This window comes from Candoia aspera, chromosome 8, assembly GCF_035149785.1.
Source record: "Candoia aspera isolate rCanAsp1 chromosome 8, rCanAsp1.hap2, whole genome shotgun sequence".
In the NCBI taxonomy this organism is placed as follows: Eukaryota; Metazoa; Chordata; class Lepidosauria; order Squamata; family Boidae; genus Candoia; species Candoia aspera.
The window spans coordinates 52132813-52151546 of record NC_086160.1 but is presented as its reverse complement, the minus strand read 5'-3'; the positions used below and the strand labels follow the sequence as shown (position 1 = coordinate 52151546).

At 37.1% G+C, this 18734-nt stretch overlaps 1 protein-coding gene across 1 annotated transcript in view; it reads left to right on the top strand.

Annotated features, from left to right (window-relative positions):
- UGT8 (UDP glycosyltransferase 8) overlaps positions 1–14086 on the top strand; it is a 50791-nt gene extending 36705 nt beyond the window's left edge. Inside the window, exons 3-6 of the mRNA XM_063310169.1 lie at positions 6293–6435; positions 11083–11159; positions 13194–13413; positions 13608–14086. Of these exons, the coding sequence (XP_063166239.1) occupies positions 6293–6435; positions 11083–11159; positions 13194–13413; positions 13608–13971 (804 nt within the window). The 3' untranslated portion in view covers positions 13972–14086. The remainder of the gene's footprint in view (positions 1–6292; positions 6436–11082; positions 11160–13193; positions 13414–13607) is intronic.
- The last annotated feature ends 4648 nt before the right edge of the window (positions 14087–18734 follow it).

The following is an 18734-nucleotide window of genomic DNA, read 5'->3' as shown; positions in this document are numbered from 1 at the left end:
TGCATATGTGTAAGTCTCTTTACTATTTTAATCGAGATGTTTTAAGATGATTTTTTTTAAAAAAAAAGATATGACTTATAGAAGCAGAAGGAATGGCATACTATAAATTCCAGTCAGTTTATGACATTAAATCCTCTCCTGTTAAAATCTAGATACTCACATCTAAACCCTTCATTTCTCCAGCAGCAGAAATCCTCTTGCTTCTATAATCTGCCCTCTCCAGTCTCCATATATAATGAACTTCAGCAATGCCTATCCATCAATTAGTTTGATCAAAAATATCTGTGCAATATTTTTTGTCCTGCTTCATTGTCTTGTTCTTTCGGATAAATCAGCTAGGAAACCTAGGACCAGGAAAGCCAGAGCCTCACAAGGCTCTTTTTTATTCACAATTCAATACAAGAAGGAGTGAAAATATAACTTTACATTCTTACTTTTGCGAACGGAGCTAAAGTCTTCAGTTGCATCCCCTTTCAAGCGACACTAGGGTTTTTCAATAATTTTTCTCATCTCCGTTTAGAAAAGCTGCCCCTCACATATAATCTATTAAAAGAGACTGTACTATCACCCTCTGCACTGCAAATAATCTTATTTATAATGTTATTTCAACTCAGCCTAGTCACCTAAACTCAGCAACATGCTGTTAAAATTGCTCAGTTTTTTATTTTGATCGTATCTTGCGTTTTTCTTAAGCTGTAAACTGTTTTTCTGACCATTCTTGGATATAGCATAGATTTTTTATCCTTATTTTCAAAATCTACTACAGTCTGTTTCGTATCTTCACTCTTGCTTCCATATAAATCTCTTTATTTTCCAGTCCAGCTTCATTAATCTTAGTCATTTAAAGGTCTCCTGATCTCCCTTTCTCCCATACTACCCTTTGCATATTGAACTGCCTTTTGGAAAATCTGTGTGATTCTCCTCACATCTATTTTTCTTTTCATCATGGTTCCAGCTATTCATATATATGAGTTTTGCATCTTCATACAAACACATATTGGAATATTTTAGAGATTTTGGCATAGTAATAGCAGTGTTTATTCCCCTTTATTTTTTAAAAAAAATTCATTGCAATTTATAATTTCATAATTTCATTGTATGATCTATATTATATTACTTGTCATTCCTGATATTAATTTTCCACCTAGAGTGTAATAGTTGTCTTGGGGATCGAATATATTCAAGTATCTTTAATCACTTATAAATATGGAAGAACCATAATTTTATCACATTTGTAAATTCTTTGTTATTTACCTGATTCTTTTTCTTATTTGGGGGGGGGGGCAGGGCAAGAGTCCTGCCTCATTAGAACAATGCTACATTATAGGGTAGGGCTCACTGTTCTCACTGTCACACCTTCACAAAACAGGACTTTCATGACTACGTGGTACACTGGTAGATATCTCTTTGGGAAGATGTTCTAAGCACCTATCATGTCACTTTGGAAATCTCAGAAGCCCCATCTAAATCTGTTTGATATTTTTGTGTTCTGATGTTGCTGAGCTGCTGAAGCTAGACGATGTGTAAACATTTTCCAAGTCCATTGTGGGCAGTAGCTTGGTTGGAGGTTTTAATTTTGCCAAATCATTTGATATTGAGCCAGCAGGTGGGAATGCATTTGGACACAATAGTGTTTGAGGCCCATGGACTCCAAAAAGGAAAGAAGGTCTAATTAGGGCTAGACTTGAAAACATCAGTCACAGTGTTTCTTCTGTTTGTATCAACACGTTACCAGTGCTCACACTGTTGCTGCCTACAATCCATATGCCTCCCCCTCAACCCACTGCTTCTGTTATCTATCCCTAGTCTTCAGGTGTAAAACCTAACAGGATTTCCTACGCAGATTATAATTAATTGAATCAGTCTTGGAAGGTGCAGTATTCATCACAATGCTTGTTTCTGTTTGGGTCAGTGGCAAACAGAATTGGGTCTTTGGTGAGCTGAAATTAGTCCATCATTCCCTTTTCAGATGCTGCTCAGCAGTGTTTTTCTTGTGAGGCCCACAGTCCCCTTAGTCATCAGGAATGTCACTAATCCTGTTCATCATAGGCTCTGCTGGCAGAATTTTTGGCAATTCTACCCATATGGATCATGAGAAAATTGAGTATTAAGTGGTTCTGGATCAAGATGAGACTGATCAATGCCATTCCAAGGTGCCCCAGTTGCAGCAGTGGACATATTCATGCAGAATCATCATGGTAGCAAGACTTAATATTGCCCTCCAGAGACTTACTGGATATGATGGGTAGTAAGCTTTATTCTCTAGAGCTTTGTCTCTGTAAGTGGTGAATTACTTAGTTTGCCAAGCAACATATCAACATTTCTTCATAGAGAAAGCATCATCCTACTTTAATTTTCTGCCAGATGACCAGAGGTAAATAATCAAAAGTTGTTGAGTTTAGTCACTGTGCATTCAGTTATTCTGTCCTGGATATCCTGCCTGGATATTAATTATTCTTACTAGTTTTGTGGTTGGGTCTTATGGTGATAGCTACCAGAGTGCCTAACCTTTGCAAGTTTAGATATGAGAAAACAGGAGGTCTATAATTGGTATGCTCTTTTTCCACATGTATTCATCTTTCTGAACTGGTGGTACATTCTTTGCAATGTTTTGTAGAAAATGTCTTTCTGAGACTCTATGCTGTATTACGTCTTGACTATAGTCACATAAAATATGAGGTGGGAAGTCCACAGTTAGAGCATGTATACAGGTCCAGTGGTTTCAAGAGAAGCAGTACTCATCTATGGAACTGTTTACAGTATTCAGGATGCTGCATGCTTTCAGTTAATAAAATTGTGAAGTTTCTCTTAGTTCTATGGTAGTGATATACATAAACAAGCAGGGTGGTATGAAATTGCCCTCTTTACTCAGCCTTCCCCTGAGGCTGTGGGATTGGTATGCTGCCTGGTATCTTTTCCTTGTGGCTATTCATCTTGCAGAGAGAGGCAGTGTGCTGGCAGATGCTCTTAGGTGGATAATACCTATGCTGCATGAATTAATTAGTTTTTGAAAGCCTTTTTTGCAGCTGGGGGATACAAGAAATCAATATTTTTGCAACACATGGCAACACTATCTGTGCTCAGTATTTCAGTGGATGGTGGCATGGTCTCAGTTCATTTGCAGACTCTTTCCAGTTTCTCTGGTTAATTTACAGCTTCTGATTGCCAAGCTGATCAGAAAGTTATTTAAGATGACACTGTATTCTCATAACCCTGTGCCAGGCTTGCCAAACCTAATGTGCCCCACTTTATAGCTTTGTGTCATCAGACATTCTTTCAGTTTCCACTTCGGTAAGGTATTTCCATCACACCTCCCCACTATCAAGCTCAAGGTATGAACTGAGACCATTCAGTACTTTTGCTGTGAAAGTAATACTACTACTACTACTAATTTATTAAACTTGTATGCTGCCTGACTCGCAACAACTCTGGATGGCTCACAACAATCAAGCAAGTTACAATAAAATTGATAAAAGATAAAGGTAAAAGGTGGCAAGCATGATAAAACGAGGAGTCTTACTCTCCCTTGCCAAAGGCCTGGGTGAAGAGCCAGCTCTTCACAGCACTTCTAAACAAGAGCAGAATGGGGGCCTCTGGATCTTGGGGAGAACCTCATTTCACAGGGCAGGCACTGCTACAGAGAAGGCACGCTTCCAGGGTCCTGAGAGATGACATTGTTTAATTGAAGGAACACAGAGTGCGCCAACCCTGCAGGATCAAATCAGCCAAGCAGATGTTGTAAGAAACAGGTGGTCCCTCGGTAACCAGGCCCTACGTTAGGTAACAATCAGCACCTTGAATCACACCCAGAAGCAAACCAGCAATCAGTGCAGCAAAGTTTTTCTGATGGCAAGCACTTTTTTTTGCAGTCCATTGGACAATGTGGTTGTGTTCTTCCCTTCAGTCTTTAAGCAGTTTCTGCTTAAACTGTATTTTTTTGTGAATCCTTCAGTCATATTAGGATGAAATTTATTACTTGTTCTGTTTTTACTTTCAGTGCCCTTTGAGCCCTTAGCTACCTATTCACACTACCTCATTGCTTGGAAAATAGCTCTCTTGGTGGTGTTAATATCGGCTTAACAGAGCAGTAGATTGTGTTCACTGATAAACTGACTTAGTGTTCCATAAGGCTGATAGTTCTTCCTTGAGGAACAGTAGGTCCTTTTTTTTTTTTTTTTTACTAAGGTGATCTTGGACTTTCATCTGTGCCAGGATCAAATTCTACTTATTTTATTCCTTAAGCACTCTACAACTCAGGTGGTAGCTGTCAGGTGGTAGATGTTAGGTTCATTCTGGATGAATGGGATTCCCATACAAAGCAAGTAGTTGTCAAAATAGTGATTACTATTAAGCTCTGTTACTATCTGAAGATACATCCCTAGCAATTAGGTATCTGCGAACATTAGACATGATCAATCACTAACAGCTGTTTCAGTGCAGGGTGTGCTATTGCAGGACATTTCACAGACAGCAATCTGAAGGCAGCTTTTGACTTTCATTAACCATTTTTGTCTAGATACTGGATCTCACCTTTGCAGCCTTTGGGCATATGTTGTCCCTTAGTATTTTCCTGATTTCATCTACTTCCAAGTAAGATTCCTAGTTGATTATCCATATGTTTGAATCAGATACCACAGTGAAGACTAACTGGTTACTTGACTATACTTGCAGTTCTTCAAGTGATCACCTGTGAATTCTCACCGCCTATCTATTCTTCCCACTCAGGGTCAAGGGACAGTAGCTCAGCTTTGATATTTCACTTATTTTCTTAAACTGTTTAAAGTCAAGCCAGCATGAGCACAGGATAGCAGCAGTTTAAACAGTAATTGTGGCTATGCCCTTAATTTCCATCCTCTTTTCTTAAGCATAAGTGCAACTATTCATGTATAACTGACTGTTTACACCCAGGTGCTGGGGTACAGTGAGATGGCCCATGGATGGTGTGTTAAGGCATCCCAGGAAGATGGCTGAGATGCCAAGTTTTACTTTTTGTTTTTATAGTTGTTACTGTTTTTGTGGTTTTATTGTTGTTGTGAGCTGCCCAGAATTGTCCTTGAATTTGCCATACAAATCTTGAAAATAAAATAAAGAACATATTTTTTCCAAACTATTTCTGTCTCCATTTTCTGTTCCTTTCTCTTTTTATTGATTATAAAAACGTTAGGTGTAGGAATAGTCCTCATGTACTATATAAATAACATTGAACATTGGCTTACCAATGTAACAATTATAAAAACATAACTAAGGTAATTTGTATTGCATTGCACTTGAAGAAGTTAAGATTTGAAATCAACAAGGTATATGTGACTATCCTATGGGATGAAACTGTTTGACATGTATGTGTCTTCCACTGCCTTATATTCCACTGTATCTTCTGGAACTCAGGGCAGTATTCAAAGTGTTTCCTCCTGCTATTTTTCTTCACAATAACAATCCTGTGAGATTGTTTGGACTTGTAAGAGTGACAGGCCCAAAGTCACCAGTGAGTTTCCATGGTTGAAGATAAACTTGAACCTGGTGCCAACCCAATCCTTTAACCGTGCTGGCTCCATCATTATTTATAGAAAACACCTATTTTATGGTTTTTCTTTCTCACTTCCGGGGGTTATAAATGAACATGTTTGGGCTGTTTTTTTCCCTCAAACCTTTTAAATCTCAAGTCATAAAAATCAGCCCAACTGCTATACTTGGGACATTTAGAGTGCTCAAAACTATGCCTCTTGAAACAGCCAAGTTTTTTGAGGACAAACATTTCAAGATCAGAGTTGTGTAGTTGTGAAATCTGATGAATAAATATTCTGCTCATTCTTAATATATATTTTAAATCTTTAAATTTAAAGCTGGGAAGGTTACATTAGCGTTTGTCTACTAGAATTCCCTATAACTTATATAAAATGTATCCATGTTTATATGTCGCTGGATAAATCTTCCCAGTACCCTTTTGCCAAAGATATTCTTAGCAGGAATGGGGGTGAGAATACACACACTCACACTTGCACACAAACAAATATTATTTGAGTTCGTGTTTGTCTTGTACCACAAAGTATAAAATGCCTATTAGAGATGGTAAAAACTCATTTTCCTGCTGCCTGACCCTGTCCTTTTGAACTCATTTATTTTCCTGTAAGTACAGAGGTATGTTTTTGATATTTTTAATGTGTACAGTATCTATAAGCATGTAACATTTATTGATGAATCTTTAATTAAACACTATTATTGTTATGACATCATACTTTTATTGCATGCATTTCCAATATTAAGTTTGTTGATAGCAAGCCTGTTATTTCCATAGGATCTCCAAACATGGGTGAATGGTGCTAATGAAAATGGCTTTGTTCTTGTATCATTTGGAGCTGGAGTGAAATACTTACCTGAAGATATAGCAAATAAATTGGCAAATGCTTTGGCTAGTCTTCCTCAAAGAGTGATTTGGAGGTAAGTATAGTAATACAATAAATACTAGAATATGAATAACGTAGGATTGGTGAATGTTTTTGTTTTATGAAAAATTGTTGACCTGTGGATTCTGGAGCCAGAGGTCTATTCCTTTTCTTACTTTTTCATATTGGTCTCTGTCTCTCTCTTGAAATACTTTTCACAGTTTCAGACGTTGGCTGGGGAATTCTGGCAGTTGAAGTCCACACATCTTAAAGTTGCTGAGGTTGAGAAACACTGGGTCAGTGTTTGTCAACCTCAGCAACTGAGTCAGTAAGAGGCAGGGGAGCTATTGGCTACTTCTGCTTCATGAAATTGTCTACCCAAAGGTTTATTTTGCTGGGTCTTTCTTAAGAATGCCTAGTGCATTTGCTGAGTGTAATGGCATATGCAGTGTTGTTACTTCCGAATGGGTGGGACTGGTGGAGCATACCAATGCCGTAACCCAGATGAGTGAATATATAGTGGCATGTTCAGGTATTTCAGGTCAAACTGTACAGTTCAGTTAATCTCTAAGTGAATAGAAATTGATACAATGTGATGCAAAGTTGAACGAGGTATCTTTCTGAAAGCTGGAATGTATATTTATTATATATGGGTAGCTGTTAACAGATTCAGAATAAGAAATCAGTCAATATTGCAAGTGTCTGAAATGTGGACACCTTTCCAGTTAATTCAGTGCTATTTTTTTTTCTGTAAAGTTGTTAATCCTCTAATGCTGCCTCATCATGGTAAGGGGTATTATTGGGAGCGATGAGCAAATTATGCCAGGAGTGTATGTCAAGAGTATATGGTTGTGATGAAGGCCATCCCAGCTGCTGAACTAAAGCAAGCACTTATATCAGGCAGCAGCAATATAAGGAGATGCTGGAGGCAGATTCTATCTTTAGTCACAATGGCGAAGGCATAATTTCATACTGCACAGAAGCAAGCAGTGGTAAACCCCCTATTAATGATATAATCATAGGGATGGAAAGGATCTTGGAGGTCTTCTAGATCAACCCCCTGCCCAGGTCAGGAATCCTCAGACCATCCTCAGACCATCTCAGACCTAATGGCTTTGTTTCAACCATTTGTTCAACCTTTGTTTGAAAACCTCCAGTAATAGAGTACCCATAACTCCAGTGGGCAGGCTATTCTACTGTTTGAGAGCTCTCACAGTCAGGAAATTCCTGCTTATTTAAATTTTGATAACTCTCTTTAAAGCTTCCACTTGTTGGTTTTTGTCCTACCCTCAGGCACTATGGAGAATTAATCCCTATCCTCTTCCATGTGACAGCCCTTCAAGTATTGGAAAACCGCTATCATATCTCCCATTAGCTTCTCTTCTTTATGCTAAACATATCCAGTTCTTTTAGCTATTCTTCGTAGGATTTAGCTTCCAAGCCCCTCACTGTCTTTGTTGCCTCCACTCTTTCCAATTTCTCAGTATCCTTCTTGTATTGCGGAGTCCAAAACTGGACAAAATATTCTAGGTGTGGTCTGACCAGTGCAGTGTAGAGTGGAATTATCAGTTCTCATGATCTTGACCTTATGCTTGTGCTTAATCTATGACCTATCAGGACACCCAGATCCTTCTCACAAGTACTATCACTGAGCCAGGTACCACCTCTCTCATACCCTTACATCTCATTTTTATTTCTTAAGTGCAGAAGCCTACATTTCTTGCCAGTGAACTACACTGTGTTGGTAAAGCCCAATGTTCAACTCTGTTAAGATCCTTTTGAACCTTGAGCTTGGCTTCTGAGGTGTTAGCAGCACTCTACCCCCCCCCCTCCCAGCTTTGTGTCATCTGAGCATCTTTTCTATCTCCTCAGTTAAACAAACAAACAAACAAATAAATAAATGGTACTGGTATGGTTGTTCAGCCAGCTGCAAATCCATCTGGTAGCAGGACCATCCACATTATTCTATCAAGAAGGCAGTCAAGTTTATCAAATGCCTTACTGAAGTTTAAATATACTAAACGTACAGCATTCACTTGGTCCTTTAATCCAGTTACTTTGTCAAAAAGAGCAGTAAGATTAGTCTGGCACTACCTATTTTTAACAAATCCATACGGGTTTCTAGTAATCATTCTTTCTTTATCAGTGCTTGTAAACCCCTTCCATTTGGATTTCAGACCTGGGCATTCGACTGAAACAGCATTGGTTGTACTTTTGGATGACCTCTGGCAGGAGCAGGGTGGGGTTGCTACATCCATCCTCGCTCTACTTGACTTCTCAGCTGCCTTTGATACCATTGACTATGGTATCCTTCTGGACTGGTTGTGGGGATTGGGGGTGGGCGGCACTGTATTGCACTGCTTCTCTTCCTTCCTCTGTGGTTGGTTCCAGTCAGTGTTGATTGGGAGTGAGAGGTCTGCCCTTAGCCCTATTATGTGGGGTTTTGCAGGATTCAGTTCTCCTGTTTAACATCTACCTGAAACTGCTGGGTGATTTCATCCATTGCCATGGAGTGAAGTATTAATATGCTGATGATACCTAGCTGTTCATCTCTGCCTCTGATGAATTGTGATGCTGTTGAGGTCCTATCTAGGTGTTTGGAAGCTGTGGGGGTTTTATGGGGAACAGCAGGCTTCAGCTCAACCCTGGCAAGACTGGGTGGCTTTGGGTTTGGGGGTTTCCAGGATCTGGGAGTTTACCATCCTTGGTGCTGTATGGGGTGGCACTGCACCAAACAGACCCTGTGCACAATCTGGGGGTCCTTCTGGACTCACAGCATCTGCTCAAGGAGAAGGTGGTGGTCATAGCTAGAAGGGCCTTGTGCGCCAGTTGCACCCGTTCCTGGATCAGGAGGCTCTGACCTCATCCAGGAGGTCACTCATGGTGTGGTCACCTCCTGGATGGATTACTGTAATACACTCCACATCAGGCTGGCCCTGAAGAGCATCCAGAAGTTTCAGCTGGTGCAAAATACAACAGCACAGACAGTTACTGTATGTATGCTCCAAGATCAGCACACATTACACCGCTTCTTGGCAAGCTGTATTGGTTGCCAGTTTTCTTCCAGTTCAATTCAAGCTACTGGTTAGGACCTATAAAGCCCTACGTGGCATGGGCCAGGTTATTTGAGGGACGGCCTCTCTCCAGTTACATCTACCTGTCCCATCAGATCTGGCAGAAGGGGCATGTTGCAGGTCCCGTCTACGAAGGATTTCCATCTGACGGGACCCAGGAGGAGAATGTTTTTTGCCATGGTACCCATTCTCTTGGGGTACCCACTAAGGTTAGATTGGACCCAACCTTTTTGGCCTTTAGGAAGTCCCTGAAGACATGGGTGTGCCTTCAGGCCTGGGGATCCCATGGAGGTAGGGAGCCTGCAAGATGGCTGTATTGTTTGTGAGCTGTAGTTTGGCACTTTCCCACATTTTTTATGTTTCTGGTTAATTATTTTAACTGTTTAATTGTTTTTAATTTTATTTATATGAGTTTGTTTTTTGCTGTTTTAACTTGTGAGCCTCCTAGAGCTATGTATGTGAGATGGACAGCTATATAAATTGAAATAATAATTGAAATTCTCAAGTACTGATGTCAAGCTGATTGGTTTCTTGGATCCACTTTTCCCCCTTTTTAAAGATTGGAACAATGTTAGCCCTTCTCTAATCTTCTGGCACTTCCTCAATACTCCAGGAGTTCTCAAAGATTTTTACTTAGTGATTTTGAGATCACAGCCACCAGTACTACCATCCCTCAATCCCACACATACTTAAATGAACCCCTGAAACAAGCCTGCTCTCCAGGCAGCTGCTATGGGTACCTACTCCCCCGCAATCAAGAAGCAAAGAAAAAGGGGGGGGGCTATTACTCTTTCCTTCTCCCCTACCCCCATGATCTTTGCTAGGAGAGGATCCAAGCAACACCCCAGTACTTTGCTTGTATATTCTCTTCACTGCACTGTAAATAAAATTAAATAAATTTTGAAAAACTAATAAATATGCATTTAAATTTAGATACGTTCTGTTTCAGTCATACCAGATAGTTCCTATGTCTACTTGCGTTCACTCAAACATACAACAAAAGTTCAGGGATGCCTGAACTTTTGCATGCAATATAGGTTAAGGTCCATCCCCAACCTTACCCTTTGTTTAAACAGTTTTGTATATCCAAGTTTTAGCTATGAGAGTATTTGTTTGTAAGATGTATAGTCCATCTTTTGTACAGGAACTCAGGATAGATATTTAGCCATTAAAACAGCAGTTGCCGTTTATAGCAGGTTGGAAGCAAGGAGCATCAGGAGAATAGTGGGCTGGCTTACGGTATCCTTGAAAGAACTAAATAACCTACAAAATTAGGAAGTTTGTAGATCTTAACATTGTTCATTGCATTACACTACCTTGCTCAGTCTAAGGTATTTTCTATTACAATATGGCATCTAACCTGGTTGTGAAACTGTTTCTAAGTTCATCAGTAATGCATCTCACTTTCAGACATGTCAGTATAGTTATTGCATGCATGGGGATACAGTATGTATATAAGGTGATATATCTATAAATATGTTTATGGGTATATTTAATAATTGATTTTTATATTGGTTTTTTATTTTTTTTTATTGAGTAGCATTTGAACATTGAAAACTCACAATACACGAATGTATATCTTCTTCTCAGAATGTAGTTTAAAGCTGCCTTTTTTTTTTGTATTTTAGATTTTCAGGTAAAAAACCTAGGAATTTAGGTAACAATACAAAACTCGTAGAATGGCTACCACAAAATGACTTATTAGGTAAGTATTGTTGGGAGTTATCATTTAGAGTTAACCTCTTGTACCTTACCTGTTTTTTTAATACTAGACTTATTTGTAACCTAACTCTTTATAGGAATATCAATATGGATAATTAAGTAGCTGACTAGTTCTATTAACTTTAGATTAGAGATGGACAATTTTTTTGTATCAAAATCTACATTCCCTCAGAGATAATGCATGGAGTAGATGGGGCTGAAGACATGAGTGGCTTGAACCAGTTTGTTATCTTTCTGATGCAACCTTTTCCCCCCTCTCTTTCTGACACCAATTTCTGTGTTTCAAGTAGCAGGCTATCAGGAAGAGAGAAGTAACTCTTTCCAGAGGTCTTGATTGATCTTTTTTAGACAGTTTTTGAAATTCAGGATACATGAAATGAGGCCAAAAGTTGCAGGTTACTGCGGATTAAACTACACTGTTTACTTTTTATGATGGACTGTGTATAAACGCAAATTACATTTGAGATAATGCATCAGCCAAGCATTCATAAGACCTATACATTTTTATGCAGCATATTCATACTGAAGCACAGGTAGTCCTTGTTTAGCAACTGGCTCAGTAGCAACCATTCGCAAATTTGACAGGAATAAATGGTAATAGAAATTCATTTTCTGACCAATGCATGCATTTACCACAACTGAAGCTTTTAGGGTGAAACTGATTAAGGTCTGGTCAGTTTCAGACAGCATCTGTGAGATGGCCTGAGGTTTCTAATCAATTAATTCAGGTCACAGAGCTGAGCTTGTTAACTTTCCTTGAGCACTTTTAGGAAAGTGCTGTGCCGAGAAAAGCAGCTCAGGAAGAGATAGCTTGTTCAAGCAACCTCTCCACCCTGCGAGGGGGAAAAAAAAGTGGGGGGGAAAGGGTCAGGGACAGGACACTGTAGGAGAGTATTGTATCTGGATAAGACTGCAGCAACCATGATCTTTACAGCCTCTCTCTCTCTCTCTCTCTCTGTCAAACGGTTCTCTTAGCAACTGTGTTGCTTAGCGGCCATTTCGCCAGAACCAATTGCAGTCACTAAATGAGGACTACCTGTATTATAGAAGCACTACCTAAACTATTAAGTACTTAAGATTATGTACACATCTTAGGAAGATTTTGGCACCAACCTGGCACATAAAGGTGGTTGAATATTATATATTTAAATTTAAATTTATATATATGTTAGTTATATATTCTGCCTTTCCTTCAGGAATTCAAGGCAGTGTATGTAGCACTCCTTTGTTCAATTTTCCTCCACAATCACAACCCTATGAGATAGTTAAGTCAAGAGAGAGAGAGAGAGGTGAAAAGTCACCCAGTGAACTTCTGTGACTAAGATGGACATTAACCTGGATCTTCCCAATTCTAGTCTAACAAATTAACCACTGCTCCATATTGAGTCAGATTTTTTTTTTAAATCCTACCTACTCACATAAAATCAGTCCATATGAGGAAATACCATTTAAGGATTTACATTTCAGGTTGAGATAAATAGAATACCTGATTGTGAAAATATATTCCTTGAGTTTGCATGCAATGTCAATGTAAATCCTTGGAATGAAAAATTAATGGTTTGATTGCAAATAATTCTAACAAGATTGCTAAATACAGGTATATAAATGTTGTTTATTAAGGTAATATCTTAAGCAGATTGGTTTTGTATGCAATATATATATTATATATTATTTTTATTATTGTCAACTCAACAGTCATTAAGAAAGTAAAGCCATTTTTGTACGACTTGTTTTTGTCAGTGTTAGGAAGTAAGGAGATAGATCTTTTATCTCATTTGTATCTAAAATAATAAGTACAGTTGTTTAATTTTCTGTGTCCTACCTATGGCAGCTGCAGTGAGAAATTCCATGCATGCTTGCCATCTGTAAGAAAAAAATGTCAAAGGAATCTGTGGGAAATGAAGGATTGGGGCTCTTATTGCAGTATTAAATATTACATACATATCAGTTTTGGATACATAGATTTTGTTCTGTGTTATGATGAAAAAACTTTTCTTTCCTGTACTTGCTGCTTTAGGTCACTCTAATATTAAAGCCTTCCTTAGTCATGGTGGTCTGAACAGCATTTTTGAAACCATGTACCATGGTGTACCTGTGGTGGGAATCCCTCTTTTTGGAGACCATTATGACACCATGACTCGAGTGCAGGCCAAAGGCATGGGTATACAACTAAACTGGAAGACTTTTACTGAGGATGAATTATATAATGCACTGGTGAAAGTTATTAATGATCCCAGGTAAGAATTGTCTTTTCTTTAAAAATGTTTGCTAAATTTCCAATAAAATAAAAGTTTATTAAGTACTTATACTAATTATATGTGTCCTTGCAACATCTACCATATAATAAATTATGTTTAATTATGATAAAATAGTTGTGGGAATGGTAGAATTGAAAATGCAGAATTTTTCTTGTTATTTTTTTGTTTCATAGCTATAGGCGACATGCCCGGAAGCTGTCTGAAATTCATAAAGACCAACCAGACCATCCTGTTGATCGAACAGTCTACTGGATTAATTACATCCTTCGTCACAATGGAGCACAGCATCTACGTGCTGCAGTTTATACTGTCTCTTTTTATCAGTATTTCTTATTGGATATTGCCTTTGTTGTGCTGCTTGGTACTGCCTTACTCTGCTACATTTTGTCCAGGATAGGAAAATTTATTTGCAAGCAAAGCAAACATCTTTGGTCCACTGATGAACGTGTTGCTGTTAATGGACATTACCAAAATGGGATACCAAATGGCAAGTATAGAAGAAATGGTCACATTAAACATGAAAAAAAGGTGAAATGAGCCAACTACTCAGTGTACATTAGCAACCAATCAATACCATAATTAAATTTTATAGCTGTAACAGTCTAACACCTACTTAAAGTAAAATAATAAACAGTTCTAATGCTCCCCTACAGTATGTAATCTTATGCAATTGAATTCTGCAGAACTAAGGAAAATCTTTAGAAAAATGAAGCACAACCTAAAATACAAAATGTATTTTATTCTTAATACTGATGGAGAAAGGTCATTTTGGCACTGATGTTTTCTAGAAGCCTTAATTCTCTGAAGTAATTCATTAAGTATATTCATGTCTGTTCAATTTGTGAATCTTAATATGTGTGTCCCAGAAAAGGAATGGTTTCCTTTTACTTACAAAGGTTCTTCCTTTTTTCATGCACTCATTCACATTTTAGCAAAGAGATCTTGGTTTTATTTATCCAAGGTTTAATTTGTTATCTGACAATGATGTTAATCAAAGTCATCTTTCATAATGTTTGGTACATAGCAGTAAACAAACTGTAGAATTATAATGCAGCCATAAAAATCATATTCTTAAAAGGCATTGAAGAATATGGTGACAATATACCATACTTTTGATATACTACTTAACTCTTCTGTTCTCTTCCATTTCTTTAGAGAAAAGGAAATTGCACAAGAGTACCATAAGCTGTAATTTTATATTTATGTAATTTTTAGTTATGTTGCTTACCTTTCCCTAGATTCATCATTTATGCCATAGTAACGTTCTCTTTCAATAACTAAAAGGGCTATGTGGATATAATAAATAGATATAAAAATAAATTAAGCAGAGAGAAAAATATTCTGCCACAGGCTCTTTGGAAAAGGATTCTTCCTGTCCCTTGAGCAATGCAGAATCAAACCACTTCTGGGGTTTGTTATAAAGTTGAATGTCTTAACTATTACATGACTACAATTAAGTTTTTGTCCCCAAAACCATAATGGTTCAGAGGTTCACTTAGTTCTGTCTATATTCTTTACAGTAATCTGATCCATGTTATCTAGTTGCCAACACCATTTACCTGAATACAATGGAGGTTATCTTTTGGTCAGTTACACTGTTTTTGTAGAGGTTTGATATCATGCATGACATTAAACCTATGAACTAGTTAAACACTGTGCCTCTGCCTACATTCGTAGCATCCCTTTCTGCACAATGCTTTTTCAATCACTGCAACCAATACAGGATTCTGTTTTTAAACCGAGAATGGGAATACTGGACATTAAAAATATTAGGACTGTCCAGTTAAACCAGTGTTGGCAACTATATGTTTCTTAAATTTCTTTGTCATCCTGTTTACTTGGAATTTCCACTGCACATGTTGGTGTACACTTAATTTATTTGCAGTTTGAAATCCCATGTCTGAAAACAAAAATAAATCTAAACTGAATGTTCACTAACGTGGGAAGACTTCTTAAAAACTGTATATTAAAATAATCTTCGTACACAGTGACGTGATGCTGCATTACCATCCCATCAGGAGCCTCTATATTATAGCAATAATAAAGTAGAACTGCAGATGCATTTCTAAAATTCAGTATAGGCATTTGTACTTTCCACATACTTGAAGAGTGTGGTATTCTTAATAAGCCTTTGTCTTTTTACAATCCTATCAATGTGTGGCAACTGAGGGAACACAAAGAGGCAATGAGTGGTGGGAGAGTGACAGAGCCTAGAGTGTATGAATGAGTTAGCTTTAATGTTTTTGTATTGAAGGAAGTACACAAGCACTGACCGGATGATTAAGAATAATTTAATCTCCACTGTGACACAATTTAAGCAATAAACATGGATTTAATACAGAAAAAAGTTGTTGAAAGTATATCTTTATTCAAATATATTGTTTTATGTGTAATTAGAGCTGCAAGTATGTATGAATGTATGTATGTATGTATGTATGTATGAATAATATATATTGTCCTAGACTTTTCTCAAAGAAAATGAGCGTTTGTTTAGTGTATGCACTCGGTGTCATTTTATGAAAGACTTAATGTATTTGACAATCTGCCAGAAACATTTTCAAATAACCTCCGTGGTTATCACCCATATTGCCCTCTCCCTTAGCCCCATTCCAATGATCTTCAGTTCCTTTATGTTCCTTCAATTTAAACATATTGGATGATAATTTTTAAGACTGCTGAATACATGGGGTTCTCTGTTCTTAAATAATGCAACCCTTCGTAGGAAAGCTTATGTGCCATCTTATTTTTCAGATCTGGCTATTTTGTATCAAGGTTCTATTTATCTTATTTTGTTAAGTGCCTTACATGAAATGTTGCCGTATCACAGCATTTTTAACTTTCAAAATAGGCCAGGAAGTATCTTAGGCTGAAACATAGTGATCCGCCCAAAACCAGCTGCAGAGTTTCAGAAGTGAGGAGGAAATTGAATCTAGTGTCTCATAACCAGGTTTATAAAATGTTTTTCATTGAATTTCATATTTTGATAATTAAAATAGATAGGCACCTTTGAGCTTGCATGCTAAAGATGCTTTGACATATATTTACATATCCTAGTTCTTCTAAATCAATGAACAAAATATGTTTTAGCATTTGATATTACTTATGTGGTAAATATGTGCTGATATTAAATAGGTGTTTTAGCTCAATTAAAATAGCAAAGGTAATAATGATTTTGTATCTGGTAATACTATTTCTGTGGAAGGACAAAACAGACCCTAGAGCTCATTTCTAATACGGTTCATAGGAATCGATGGATTTAGTAGAGTTGTAATCCTTATCAAAGTACTAATTAGACATAAAATGCATCTTCATTGTTCACTAATTTTTGACTTTCAGTTTAAAATTAGCACTGAATATTAAAATACAAGAAAATTAGTTTTAAATCTGAAGAGCTTAAGCTGAAGAGAACATGTGATGTATTTACTAATTCAAATTGTTACTTTTTCTTGTATTCATCATGATCATGCCTTTAGTTAACTGCCAATCAGAAGTATAAAATTAGAATTATTTTGTTTGAATACCAAAGATTGCGCTTGACATGGTTAGTCAGTGAATTAAAACCTAGTTATCTGACCACTTTTGTAGGTGCTTATAATGACTAAATATAGACAGATGTTTAGATAAATAGGAAAACCATTTACACTGCTATTTTATTATTAGCTCAGTAGAGATGTCAATATTTTGGAATTCAAAATGTATTCAAAAGTTAGCATTTAGAGATGAAACGTACGGTAGACTCTCAGTTAACCGGAACTCAAGCAACTGGCACTCTCAAGCAACCAGCACAAAACTTGAACTGGAAAAAATCCAGCACTCTCAAGCAACCAGCAAAAAAATCTGTATCTCTCTGCTGCCATCTAGTGGGTATTAGGGTTTAATAGTAACTCTAAACCAGAAACTACGTTTGGCCGGCATCTACCAATCCCCATGGGTGCCGGTTAACTGAGAGTCTACTGGCAACAAATGCAAAAATGCATATTTAAATGAAAATATTTGTAGGTTTTTTTAAAGAGATCAATAAAGAAATGGATTATAATCAAAGTATGAAACAATGCATGCAAGTAATGAATCACATATACAGTAAAGAACATATTCCTATCTTGAAGTATGTTTGATGTCAATTATGTAACAAAGGGTGAAACTACAAATGTGTGTGTGTGCGTATAAACACACAAACACACATGTACATATATGTATAAACATTTAAAGTATGAGCCAGGGAGATACCTGTTCTGTAGCATATTTCAAGACTTTTAAAAAAAAATTTCATAGCCTTAATGACTCAGGAAAAAAAGCAGAAGTGAGGAAGGTCAGGCAATATACACTGATGATGCAAAAATAAGGATATGCACATCACAGTATTTATTTATTTTATTTATTTTATTTTCTATCCCACTTTTATTATTTTTATAAATAACTCAAGGTATCACAACATTACCCTGGTATTTTATATTTACCTGTACTTCCTGATGTCCAATTGAAATATATAAATCAAATGGTTTGTGTCATGATGCATGTTTTGTCATTTGTCCTGCATACATGATAGTGTGGAAGGTTACATTATTCATTGGGGAGGATGATACAGAAGACTTAGTACCTCTCTCTTTGCCATACAGCACTATCCTATAGAAAGGTTAGCCTTTGATTCCCCTGTAATAGCCTGTAATTGCTTCCCACTGTTCAAATTGCTGCCTATCTCTGGAGAAAATCCCCCACTGGCACCAGTCACAGGTTTTCTCATCATATCGTCTTCTCAGTATACCTAGATTACTCAAAAGAAATAGAATTTATATTATGAAAACATTGGATATTTAAGTGGATCCAAATATGTGTGTACAAGACTTTATACATGTTCTGCAAGCATAGCTGATTTTATACCTATCGGTTCAGCGGGTTAAGCTCAACACTGAAGAAACATTTTAATTCTTCAATGAACTTTTAAAAACCCTAAAACCTGTTTTTATTGACTAAAATCTGTTTTCAGAAATAAAAATACCTACGTAGTGGCATACTTTGTGTGGTTAAAATGAGAAAATAACATTCAGGAATGCATTTTAATTAATTATTATACTTAAATGTTACATGACTTCCAAGAAACTTAGGCTAGTGCACATTGCTTCTACACCGATTTTATCCTTGTACCTATGAGATTGTCTTTCCCATTTTGGTCTAAAAATCATTGGTCCATGAAACATCAACAGGTATGGCACTTCAAATGATTTTAGCCTTAATTATATGTTCCAGAGAGTATTTGGAAGAAGACAAGAATGAAGTATTAGAAACAAAGTAGTTCCACAATT